The sequence below is a fragment of the Mugil cephalus genome, chromosome 8, assembly GCF_022458985.1.
Source record: "Mugil cephalus isolate CIBA_MC_2020 chromosome 8, CIBA_Mcephalus_1.1, whole genome shotgun sequence".
Taxonomy (NCBI): Eukaryota; Metazoa; Chordata; class Actinopteri; order Mugiliformes; family Mugilidae; genus Mugil; species Mugil cephalus.
Window position 1 is genome coordinate 5847564 of NC_061777.1, and position 13459 is coordinate 5861022.

Consider the following 13459-nt stretch of genomic DNA (forward strand, 5'->3'; position numbering starts at 1 on the left):
TGGAGGCCTTTTGGTCCTATAGTTTGAGGGCAGAGACCTTTGTGGATCATCCCACAGATACTTGATCAGTTGGAGATCTAGTGAATTTTTAGGCCATGTCAACACCTTGTGCTGTACTTTTTTTGTCGTTGTTCCTAAACCGTTTTTGTGTCCTGCTGGGGATGGCTGCCGCCGGGTCCAAAAGTTTCCCAGCAGTGTTATTTTCTCCTGGTCATAATGTTGTGCATGATCAGTGTATGTGTGTTGAGAAAGACAGCCTTGGTCACAGCCCAGGCCTTAAACAACTTCCAAAATTACAACTGCAATATCAAAAACTCTCAGACTTGTTATTGACAAAATATTGAAGGAACTAGTAGAGTTAGGAGGGTTTTTGTGCTTGTCCTGTTCATACTGTTTATACTATTTTCTCCCCCTGGATTCAAATTTCTCAATATCTCAAATCAGGAGCTCCAGGGACCCTGTTTATCTCATTTGTCTTAACATCTCAATCAAGGAGCTGTGAAATTGAAACAAATAAAACAGATAATCATTTTCAAATCTGCCTGTGAGTGGCAATTTTAGAATACAACAATATTACAACCGTTGTACTGTTCTTTGTATTCATCTCTTTAAGGGAGATGGAAAACCCACTAAAGCATCAGACAACAGAAAAGTTTCTCGGTTTCTTGGCCACTTCGGACTATAGTTGGAAGTAATTGCTTTCCCACATCTTTGTGTAAACCACTGAAACTCTCACTTCTGCTGCACAGGTTTTTCTGGAAGGAATAAAAAAGTACGTCCCTAAAACCAAAAACTGAGACTCGATTCTGATTAAAGTTCCTAAAGGGTTCCGGGAAAAGTGGGTGGGTTGGTTGGTGGAATGACCTTCATCAGCCTTTTCTGTCGTATCAAGGGGACTTTTTCATGTCATTTTTTTTAGCTTCCTTCTTAACTTGTCAGCAAATCCCTTTTAGGAAGTTTAAAAAATTCACAGTTTACTTTTTTTATTTCCTCCTCTGTGCGGGGACTGTTAAACTGCCAAGGCAGGGGAAATTTGATTTGGTTTTGTCAAAAAAATTTCTATCTTATTCTCAGTTTCTGCTGCAAAGTTCAGTTACCGTAGTCTGTCACTGGATTCTCTGAAGAAATGAAAATATTTCAGCATGTGTCACCATATATTTTTCTTGTAATACAGGACGTCTTGGAACAGCACTGAAAAAATATCTGACTGTAGTTGGTCACAGTTGCTCAGTTGTACATAAGAAAACTCTGTGAATTGAGATGAATAAAGTATCTGTCTATCTATCTACTCTTGAAACCTAGTAGTAAAAATAAAATGTACAACAGTTAATTAATAAAATAAAACTATTAAATTAAATTACAAAAAAAGACAAAACTATGAACTACTTATTAAACCAAAAGCTGACATTGTACTTATCAAAGATTTAAACAAACCAATGATAAATGTGTATATTCCAAGTTGAATGCTAGTATGAATACTTCAAAATAAGTGCAAACCATTACATACAGCGTTAATTACAATCTCTTCTGTGACTATGAACAGAAAGTGAATGAATCTTTTCCAGTAAATAACACGCTGTGTCATTTACTCGAGGTCTGTCAAGATCCCCGGTTAAACCCACCGCTGCCCGTTCCACTGTATAATAGAACAAAGGCTGAAAGCTCAACATGCAAATGTTCCTGCAGGAGAGCAGCCTGAACTTGCATTAGCAAAACTTAAAGAACCATTCCTCCCCCCTCCAATTGGTGTGTTTGTGGATGAAAAGCAGAGCTGAGCTCACAAAATAGAAGAGGGGGGGGGGGCACCCCAGAGATCTTAATGCTCTCAGCAGACATCCAGAGAATGCACAAGACAGCCCATTAACACCTCTCTGACTCAGTGGGAGCTTTTTCCTCCGGATGATTCCCTCTTTTTATTTAAAGTAGAGTTTGCGATCTCTAGGGGGGGGGGGGTCTCACTTGGCAGTATAATGGCTGTTGGGTGATCGTACGTGGAAGTGAACAAAACAGGTGTGAGTGAGGATATGAGGGCTTACTCCACTTCCTGTGCTCGTCAGGGCTATGTGATCATAATAGAGGCTCGTCCTGGTCAACTTTGTTCATTCTGTCTGTCTTTTTCCTTATAAGACGGATCCGTGTGTAGTTTCACTGGGCAATCAGACCAAAAATGGCACATGTTACTGTCGATGATGCCGTTGAAGATATCATATTCATTGCTGGATGACCTGGGATTGTGTTTATGGTGTAGGTTCAACCAGGTTAAACCCCCCTTTTCTGTTTCGTCCTGCATTCTTTTGCCCGAGGCCATGTGTTGAACCCTGCTGTGCAAATTGCTGTCTTACTTCAACCAATGAGGTGAGGCAGTTTTTCATGCAGTGCTGTTGTCTGATTCAACACTGCCTTATTTAACATATACTTCCATGAATGGCATTTTCTTATTTTTTAAAAAAACATATTCCTTTAAACGTGCCTTTTTTAGTTTCGTAGACCAGTTGTCCCAATCCTCAAATGGACTGCAATGTTTTCCTCGATATTGAACATATATATAATACTATAATACTTTAAATATTAAAAGTATAATGATACTTTTTGTATATATATATGATAATTTTATTATTTATATTTTATACCCTACACTCTTTACTCTTGTTATTTGTGTAGTGCAATTTCCCCATTGTGGGACAAATAAGGGTTTTCTAATTCTAATATACATGTAAATCTACCACAGGCCCTCTTTGTTAAGGATTGACATTGTTTATATGAATAAACTGCACTTTCCTAGACTCAGTAACATAAAACCGTTAGTCTAGTAAGTAGGACATATATAAAAATAGATTATTATTGTTATATACTGTCTATCTTTTCTTTATATTTCAACACAGTAATTATGCAACGATTACGTTTGTTATAGATTTTTGTTAAAGTCCACGGCATTGTGTATTTTCTGTGCTCTTGTTTTAATGTAATGTACCTGTATTTGAACCCGACGCGTTGTTACGTAAACTCGGCGTCACACGCCGCTGAGCTGCGTCGCCCGGAAGAGAGAAGCGTCGTCCTGCGTCCATGTCCAATGTTTACATTCGCTGCAGACCCTCGAAATGAATCCCCCGATGATCATCTCGACTAGCTCCGTTTCTACAACAAAAAGTAAGACCGAGCGAAACGTGCGACATATTCTGTTTGTTGTTGTGCAGGGAGTCGGCGTCATATAGTTAGAAATATGGGTTAGCTAACTGTTAGCTGCTAGCGCTAGCCTCGTCTGTTAGACAGAACAGATATGACTTTTTAGTCACTAATCAAGCTGTTGAGCCATTATTGTGAATACTCCAACATGTAAAATGACAGCGTCATTTTACATTTCAGATGTAGTTCAGACAGATTATTCGTGAATTTGAGTTCGCTTGTTTTGGTAACGCTCAAACTTTTAAGGTAACAGCTAACAGTATAATATCTGTATAGAATCTAATCAGTGATTATAAAGTGATATAATCTCAACTCCTGAATTGAAAACCTAATATTTGTTATTCAGGCTAGATCCTGCAACCCTAACCACCTTCCCCATAATAGAAACGAAATAGTTTAATGTGATCTAATTTAGTTGCCTACTGAGCTGTCACTGAAGCTGAAAAAACTGTTTATCTTCCAAGAGATCCACGTAAAGTACTGTGTATCCTAAAGAACCTTTAAGTAGATATTTAGGTGTGTTGTTTTCTGCAGACAGTTTATACTCAGAGTGCAGATGAAGATAATATGATATGATGCCTGTCAACTGTAAATAAAGTTCGTCACATATTAAGTTTTATACAGTGTGTTATTTTGGACAGCTTTTGATGCTGCCTGATTTCTCCTCAATTCGGAGGGTTTTGTAGTTATTACCAGTTTCAAAGCCCAGAGCAGAAACCTTCAGCTGTGTTCTGCATGTGCAGGGAAACGAGAGGCAGAGCGCTCAGTCAACTGGACGGCCGAGGAAACTCAGGTGCTGCTGTGTGCATGGAGCGACGAGCGCGTCCAGAAGAGCTTGGCGGAAAACCTCCGCAACCGGCACGTCTTCAAACACCTCTCAGCTCGCATGAGCGAAATGGGTTTCTGTCGGAGCCCTCACCAGTGCCGGCTCCGCGTGAAAACCCTGAAGGCTAACTACGTGAGAGCCAAACTGCAGAGAAACTTCGGCAGCTCGCAGCCCTGCAGTTTTAAATACTTCGCAGAGATGGACGCGGTGTTGGGCAGGAGGTCCGTGGGAGAGGACGGAGGGCTCCGCTTTATTTCTGGAGATGGGATGGCCGATCACCACTTTGACTCCATGGACGGGATGAGAAGCATCGCCCTGGATTTAAATTCCAACGCAGAGGTTGGTGGACACCATTTTGGTTCCTCGGAGAGTGAAGGGAGACAGCGGTTGAGCTCCCTAGAGGAGAGGACAGGCTGTCATCTCGACTCCTCTGAGGTCAAGCTGGAGGACAGGCAGGAGTCAACGGAAGAGTTTGAATTCAGTGACACGGGATTTTCACCGCATCCAAGAAACAGACACCATAAGGTTTATCTGGAAACAACCATCCATCCTGAAAGTAATGGTATGTACTGAGATTACTATTTAAATAAATGGTGGTTAAAATGATGACAAATGTTGGTTTAAAAACATGATATACACAGAGTGCACTATTACAAATAATATTAATAACCGCAACAGTGTTGAAGAAACACAAAGTGTTTTCAACCAATAAATTAGTTAAATAAGATTAGCATCCACGTGTAATGAATAAGTAGTACAGCTAATAATTCTGTGAAATCTGAAGTTAACTGTTTGTGGTGATGGAAACAGAATGAAAAAGGCGTATTTATTATATTTACTTTAAATCTGCCCCAGGTACAATAGTGGAAAATGGCTTCAGCACTCCTTCACCACACGTAGCCGCATCTCTACCCGCCGATGCCGACGCTCTCCCTCCTCCCGTCGCCCAGCCCATTGCCTCTCCTACTCCTTTGGTGCCTCCACACGAAAGCCCCAGCGACCTCCCCGCCACCGCTCGCCGTCTCCCCGAGTCCTCCTCCCTAGAACCTGCCCTGAAGCACCTTTCCGAGTGCTTCCAGCGGCTGGTGTCGGAGACCCGCGACCTGCTGGTGCAGCTGGAGAGTCAGAGGCACGACCACGCACGCTGGCACCAGGACCTCTTGGCTCAGTGGCTGCAGAGGGAGGAGCGCCAGCAAAGGGAGACGGCCGAGAGGGAGGAGAGGAGGGAGAAGGCTCGCATGGAGCACGAGATCAGAGTCTTGGAGCTCCTCGCCAGTCTGAGCAGACAACAGGGATGCAGGTGCAGAGACAACCAGAACTTATCCGAGGCACTGACTGCCCCAAGTCACACCACGAACAAAGACGGCCATTAGGATGCACTCACATTAATGCTTTTTTTTACAGTGATTAACCCAAAGTGTGCAATGGTATTCAAGCTCAGGTGGAAATAGACAACAGCACTGATAATGCAGATAGCTTCATTCTGTTCAACCTGATTTTTCTTTAACCCCCGAGTGGTTTGGAGTGAGATTTTGATGGAGCCCAATACAAGAAATTGCACTTAAAATGTCTGGTAGTGATGCCTTAACATTAACTGTGATGTTTCCATTTTATCTCGTGTTCTTCATTTTCTCCCTAATAGAAGGAATGGTTTAACCATTTAAAGTGATCTGTATGTGCAGCTTGAATCTTTATGCAATGTACTGAGTTAATTCAGGTAGCCTGTCTGATGTTTCTCATAATAGGCTTTGCTACAGGGCCATTTGAAGTAATGTAACTTAACTGTAGGAGCTGATCATACGCTTCTTTATTATCTTCAATCTCTTCTGTGACTGCATGTTAACAGCCATACCCTAAAACACACTAACCGACAAGTATACGGATGGAACTGCACAACACTACTGTGAATAAGAAAGTGATAGTTGGCCGATGCCCAGAAAGTTTAAGAGAAGAATTTACAGTTAATTTGTAGATGGGGGATTTCCCCTTTTCTTTGTTCCTGAGTTTCTCAGGAGAGGGAGTTTTTCTGTGTCAGCTGATTATCCAAAATAAAAGTTTCATGTACTTTTTGTATATATATATCTATATATATATGAATAAAACAAAATATTTTCAACAAGTTTTTAATTCCCATTGAAGTTTGTAGCACTGTAAAGATACTATGATATAGTGTCTATTTGCATTGAAGCGCATCAGCATTAACACATACCTGTAGTTAAAATCATACTGTGACTTACAGCATCATCACTTCCATGACAACTGTTACTGCAAATAGAAAACTTTCATTTCAACATTAGACTATAAGAAAGTCGCTACGTAGATTGGCTACGGTTTGTTCTGTCCTTTCCAACCAGACCTTGGGTCAGTGAATCTGTATAATCCGATCACATCTTGACATTTCAGATGCTGTGAAGATGCTAAACCACGAGCGATGGTGTAAAATATTTAAAGATATATAGCAAAGTGTAAAGGTTTTGACATTATTGAAATGGATTTTATTTTTAGTACAGTCATACTAAGGTCAGGCGTCACATTATGACCAACTTCCTCATGTTGTGTTAAGTCTCCAAAACAGTTGCATCAAATAATAGTCATGAGCCTTCTGAGAGCGTCCAGTGGTTTCTGGAAACAGGATGTTGTGGGTGGGGGGTCTTTGTGTCCTGTGGGTTGAGGGGAGGGGCCTCTGTGGATCATCCCACAGATACTGGTCAGTTTGGGGTCTAGTGAATTTGGAGGCCAGGTCAACACCTTGTGCATGTTCATGTTGTTTTTTTGTCATCGAGGAGAGTCGTTGCTACGGAGGGTGGGGCTGCCTGCTCTGGTTTAGGTGGGTGGTGCATTTCTAAGTAACATACACTCAAAAGTTCCAAAAGTTTCCCAGCAGAACATTGAATTATCAGGAGATGGTCAATGTTATTCGTTTCTCCTGTCAGTGGTCATAATGTTGTGGCTGGTCAGTGTATGTGGATATACAGTGTATCAAATGATTTATTCCATAAATAACTTACCCACAGAATGGAGAGTGACTGTGTAACAAGCAGAATCTCTATTATTTCATCATCATGCAGCTTGATAATGTTTCATCTTCCCTCTGTGATCTGCCTGGTGCGGAGGGACAGAAAACGGGAAAACACCTCGCTGTAAAATCGTTCTGCCCCGTCTTCACCGCTCAGTGTTGAAGCTACACTGTGAATGTAGCACAAAACACTGTCAGTCACTGTTTATTTATTTCCCTGCAGGAACGTTTTTCATATCGGCGCATCGGACTGGATGCCGCCCTTGCATAAGAGACCTTTTGCACAGTTCAGGCTCTGATGCCCTCGGTCGTACAGCGTGTGATAACGAAGCCGCGGACGCGATGTACTCGTCCACGTCGTCGTGACTGCTCCGGTTTGCCGTTTCGTCTCAGACTCAAATAGATTTTATAGATCTACATGAGAAATTGCTTGGTCACAGTAGCTCAGTTGCACATAAAAATACACTGTTGAAAACTGGTAGTAAAAAAAATGGGTGCGGGTTTAAAATATATAAATTAAAGTAAGCAAAAAAGAAATAAATATAGACGTCTACAAGAAATTGAAATGGAGGTAAATATATACATAGGAGGGATAAATGATATGGGTGGAAAAGCACTGAGGTGTTAAAGCTCTAAACTCTCGTTTGAAGCTTCATTGAATGAAATATGCTTATCTGTGATGTGGGAAACATCCCTTCCTGTAACACACCGTGCTGCTCTCACACTTTTTACAGGAATCCTATTTATTAAACCTCCAGGCTGTGGCTGCCCCACGCTGATTGTTGCCTGAAAAGACGAACTGGAAATCTCTTCGCTCAGCCATTCAAGCGTCGGCTGCCCTGGAGGAGTGTGAACGAGCTGAAATTAAAAAAGCCCCACCTCCTTCTGGCATTGAAATGCAAAAAAAAAAAAAAAAGGACTAATCAATACTGGTTAGGCTGGTTTCCTGTTTCTTGTTAACAAATCCAGTGTAAAAACAAGACGGACATTGTGTCTGTCTGACCTAAAAAAAAAAAAAAAAGTGTCATTCCTCTATGATGTGACCTGATTCCATGTCAGTAGACACATTCCCAGTTTTGACTCAGTCCCACACGCAGTGTATTATTCCAAATACTCACTGTATCTAGTTTAATCCGCCCCTGAAAGGAGTCCCTAATTAACACACCCTGTCCTCCTGCTTAGCAAAACAACCACAGAGTTCAACTGAAACAACGTAGCTGCAGCTTTTTCTAGACTGGGACTTTCTTGGTTTTGGTCTTTTCAGGGGACATTTAGGACAATAAGAAAATCTTAACAACCAAGTCTTGTCTTGCCTCTGTTCTTGTTAATATTTTTTATTATTAACACTATTAACGGTAAAGAGAGAATGTTTCTTTGTGTCAGTTTTCATTATTTATTTTATATAAAAAGCGTCTGATGTCAGGTTCAGGGCCCGTCCAGTATTTGTAGTGTCTGCAGACGCACAGTGTAGTGTTTGTGCCCCGTGATCTCCAGCATTGTGACGGGACAGCGAGAGAAAAGCCAGATTAGTCCCTATGTGGAAATCTGCGCTAATCCCAGATTACATAATACCTCTGGATGTTGATGAGATTTGAGATGATTTGTCATTATTTCACCACGGCTTATTATTCTTCCCGGAAAATGTGGAGGAATGAAGCTAAGCCCAGTGATTCCTCCAACTAAGCACACATCCAGTGGGTCATATTCACACAGAATAGTAGGTCACATTTCTCTAGTGCCACAGTTTAACTGCAGTCAGGTTTATCTGGAAGAAGAACAAATTATTTAATCTACTGGCAGCTGAGCTATATTTGGTTAAAATATGGAATATTTACAACAGATATCAAAAAGAAAATTAATAGTTTAGAGATATTTCTGATCTTGTGCTTTCACCTTTCCGTCTCCTCAGACTTTCATTGATGAATTCATCGTCGGTTGCTGCTTTGCAGCGATACAATAAAATCCATGAAATCATAATCCTGTAACTCAGCACACAGAACATGCCAAAGGCTTGACAGAAAACACAGCATCAAGGGATTTGAAACAGTTGTCATTTAAATGCGATTGTGGTTTGCGTGTTTTTTTCCTTTAATCCGTACAACCATTTTTCAAGTCCAGTGTTTCCACCCCCGTTCTGGACTCTCGTTTCTACTCGAAAGGCGGCTTCCTCTTCGCATGGTGCCCATTTAGAATCGGCTGTCGTCTTGATTCATGCGGATAAATGTTAGTTTGTGGACCTGGACTTGACCTTTTGTTGTGTTGAGGAGAGGGAAAAAGCCTGAGCTGTTCAGTTTCAGGCGTTTATGTAGATATATGTTCTTGAAATTATAACTTTTATGACCAGAAATGGACAGAATACGTGATTATTCTTACAAATATAGTTTTGCTCTCTTATAGGTTTTGTTGCAATGCACAAGCAGGTAATGCAGTCTCACTCTCACTCTTCTTTATTTACCTGAATCATCTGCTTTATAGGATTCAGACTCTGGTACAGTGGCGCAAAAAGAGTTTAATCAGAAATACGATGGGTGAGCAAATATCAGCGTCTGGCCCAAGTATGATTGTTCCAATCTTGTGTAGTTTATAACGGTGGGACCACAACTGATGCAGACAAAAAGAAGACATAAATAAATAGATAATCAATACTGTCGTCACTGTGCAACACAAGACGATGAAAGACAACAAGCTACTGTATAACTGTTTGGTGCGTAGTCTGTTATGTATCTTTGCCAACAGCTAAACTGTAAGACAATGACCATGTTAAACATTACACTTGCAAAGCATCATGTTAGCAACGTCCATTGTTAGTGTGTTAATGTTAACACGTAGACAGCTGAGAGCAGCCCCAGGAAGCAGGGCTGCACCGTTATCATTTACATTTAAGGTGAATTTAAAAGGCAGTATCTATAAACTACACACATCTATCAGTCTATAAGCTGCACAGACTAAAAAAGACAAGATGCACCACACCGTGCGAAGAAGACCCCTCTTCATCTCCACAAAACATGAACCGGGGGCAAGTTAACAGATTATCACCACACACAGTTTCAAGGTTTTTTACTCTAATTTCAAAGCATGCCACACAGAAAGGGAACGAAACTAAGCATTAAGGTCCAGTCACAGCACGCTAGAAAACAAGAGGATAAATAATCAGTCTAACAAGACATGTAAAGTAACACATGAATCAATCTGAAATAAACGAATAAATGAAAGTCCCAAAGCGCAGAAAACCAGAAAAAAGAGAACTGAGACGTGAGAGCAGGGATGGGGCAGATGGAAAACACGTCACAGTGTGTGATAGAAAGAGAGATGCAGAAAGGGAAAGAGAAATGAAATCGAAAACGAGAAGGAGGGGGGGAGGCGGGGGGGTGGTGGGGGTTTCGCAGGGAGGAGGGGCTCTGCGCCCTGATTGGCTGCCGTCTCTCCCTCACAATAAAGTCTTGAGTCTGGCCGCGGCTCTGGCGCTCATACGCAACTAAAGGCAGAGGAGGAGCAGCAGCAGCGGTAGCACTTGTCGGATCTCTCATTCATTCACGCACGGCTTCTTTATTTTTCTTCTTCTTGGAACAAACTCGCTCCCGTTGCTGCCGTGAACCCCATTTTTTCGTATTTACAGCAGAATAATGGCGCGGTGAGGGACTATTCGCGCTTTGACCGCCTCGGCTTATTCATATGTGAAAGGAGAAAGTCTGCACTGTTGAAAGGCTGTTCTGCATCATTATTGTTTTTTGGAAGAGAAAGGATACGATATCAATTCACGTCGGGATTACGGCTAGTTGAGGTGAGCAATTTTGTGTTTGCTGTGTTTTTTTGTTTTTTCTTCTGAATGTTATTTAGGAGAGACGGTGGCGCTTCTCCAAAATGCGCGCAGGTGGTGGAAGGAGCGCACTCCACGTCCAGCCCGAGACGGCTTATGCATGGTTTTAAATGAGCTCAACACACGCTCTTTGACTTTCACATATACTTCTTGTAAATACTAAACTACTCTTCTTTCTTTTTTTAACCTTGGCTGCGGGGTAAGTTCTTGCATTGCGCATTTTATTGACGTTGTTGTCAATCTTCATCCTCAAAACAAGAATCAAAACAAAACCGGGTTGATGATGCGCAGGTAGGGGTGGCTTCCCTTACGGCTGCAGCTGTCTTTACATTTCCCTTAAGTGACCCCACAAAATCTTCCCTAACAATGCGATTTTTTTGGAATCGGTGTCAATGGCGGACAATTCTTAACCCCCACTCTACCTTCTGGCTAAGAGGATTCCACCCCCCTCCCACCTCACCTCCCTTCCCTTCCCCTCCCAGAAGGACAGTGAGGGATCAGTGAAGTTAATCCCGCATCTCTCCTGAATAAAACTCTGGCCTGTTCTCCTTGGCTTGGCGTGACAGTGCTCTGCATTAAGAGCGTGCATTCAGAGGCGGAGGGAGGGAGTTTGCTTAATGTGCTGACAAGTTCAATCCGTTTATTGGTTATTTGGCAGGTCGGCCCGAAAATGTGAGGGAGCCTCGCCTGCAAACACTTGAATGAGTTATTGTTGCTGTGGATTACATTAGTGTGCTGTGCTGTTCTGCGGCCACGGTGGGATTTGTTAGTTAGGAATGCAGACAAGCAGAGGCTTTGGGCAGAGGGACAAGGTTCTGATAAGGAGCTGATAATGGGGATAACGGCTAAACCTGGGACTGCCACTGCTTTATTGATATGCTGGTCACGCAGCCTCTGTTAAAACTGCACGAAAAACCACAATCCCAACACGCGTACAGTCATGGGAATTTGATTCAGGCTAAGGATGCACCGGGTGCAGTGGCTCGTGTCTCCTGTCGATGCCAGGTGACAGGATCCCCGTTTGGAAGTTGTGATGTTTACCACTCGGCGCGAGGGGCTGCAAACACCGTATCACGACGCTCGTCACAGGTGTGAATGTCCTTGGGAAAGGTGGGAGAGCTGCGAGTGGCTGCACCCACCCAAATGTGCGCTGTGCTGATGTGATGCTCGTGGACGTGTTGCTCTGCCAGAGAGATGAGTTGCTCGGTTCCGGTTGTTGTAACGGTTGCGGCTGCGGGGGTTCCTCTCAATGGATGTAAATCAATCTGGTAAATGGGTATATTTTACCTCAGGCCAAAAGAAAAAAAGAGAAAAGAAGCTACAGAGAGTTGGATGTGAGTTTTGAATACCTACGACCACACCAGGATCAAACAGCGCCGCCGTGGATCTGTCTTTATTTAGCCCGCTCCCACTACTCCACCGTGGCCTCTTCACCCTCTTGTGCAGCCACTCAGCTATCTCTCACCCTCATTTCCTCAAGCCATGGATGAGTGAGATTCCCCATGCCTTTCAGTGTTTACATAGCTGTGGGTGGTGGTGGTGGTGGTGGTGGGGTGGGGGGGCTTTTGATTTACTGTTGGTCTCTATCTGGCTGCAGGGCATTCCCTCACTGCAACTCTGTTTTCCTCTGGCCCTGTTCAACGAAAAAGGAAATATACAGCACATCTCTGCCTTTTCTCGGCTGCGTTTCATTTCTGCGGCTCCGTCGCTTCAGCTGCACCGCTGCCGCTGTTGAGTTAGTGGCTGCAAAAGATGTCTTATTACACCACAAATCTCCGCGTTTTACTGCCTTGACCTCTGTCCCCCTCAATAGTTGCAGGGAGCGTCCAAGGCCGACGACATTTCTCAGGATACGTGCCTCAGTGTGAAAGCGCTCAGTGCGTCTGGCTGCCTGCGTTCATCTTAAAAGGACCACAGGAATTGTTTCCTGTGTGTTTTAGCCCTTTTTTTCCCCCCTTCTTTACAGCCTGTGAAGTGCTGATGGGCACTCATCACAAGCAGCCATTTTCAGATTTATTGTGCAGGCAGGGACGGGAAGCGTCCCCCGTTTGCTCTCTCAGGGGCTTGCATTTGAAGCGAGCGAGAGACCAGACTGCCGCCGCTGTCCCTCCGGGGAGCTGCCCCGCCCGAGCGTTCGGAGACAAAATTACCTGCAAGATTGTGTCGTTGATGGCTCGGGAGCCTGGAGGTAATTTCACATAAACACCGGAGCGTTGCTCCCTAATAGGACGTTGGCCCGGGGAGTTCTGGTGCTTTTTTAATCTGATGCCTTCTTTGCTTTTGCCACGGGGCAAATGAAGGGAAATAGTTTGACATTTTTATAACCTTTAAGTGAATCATAGCCTGAAACTCCTGCTCCTCGTCCAAATGCTGCCGCACATGATCAGTTCGCTCAGAAATAAAACTACGGGGCATTGATAACATAATACAACAGCCTGCTTGTTGCAGTTAAGTGTAAGGCCTTCTCATTTAAATACTAGAACGGGGCAGAAGGAATCAAACTTCAAGCTGTTGTTGTTGTTGTGAGTGCAGAAGCTCAGTAGTCAGCTGATTAACTCGGACACGGGGATCTTAGTCTGAGGTGAGCACGAAGTCTGCAAAAGCGTTAAAATAAAAG

The 13459-nt window shown here is 43.1% G+C and overlaps 2 protein-coding genes across 3 annotated transcripts in view; both read left to right on the forward strand.

The window, feature by feature from the left end:
* Positions 1 to 13459, forward strand: part of rasgef1ba (RasGEF domain family, member 1Ba) — a 96252-nt gene that overhangs the window by 62285 nt on the left and 20508 nt on the right. Inside the window, exon 1 of one of the 2 annotated variants that reach the window (XM_047591196.1) lies at positions 10483 to 10806. The exons of the other annotated variant lie outside the window; for it this stretch is intronic. The gene's annotated coding sequence lies outside the window, so the exon portion shown is untranslated. Of the gene's footprint in view, positions 1 to 10482; positions 10807 to 13459 lie in introns of those variants that run through there. 2 annotated transcript variants of the gene reach the window in all.
* Positions 2951 to 6128, forward strand: LOC125011824. Its single transcript, XM_047591197.1, has 3 exons — positions 2951 to 3147; positions 3927 to 4571; positions 4865 to 6128. The coding sequence occupies exons 1-3, from the start codon at positions 3099 to 3101 to the stop codon at positions 5380 to 5382; spliced, it is 1212 nt and encodes a 403-aa protein (XP_047447153.1). The 5' UTR covers positions 2951 to 3098; the 3' UTR covers positions 5383 to 6128.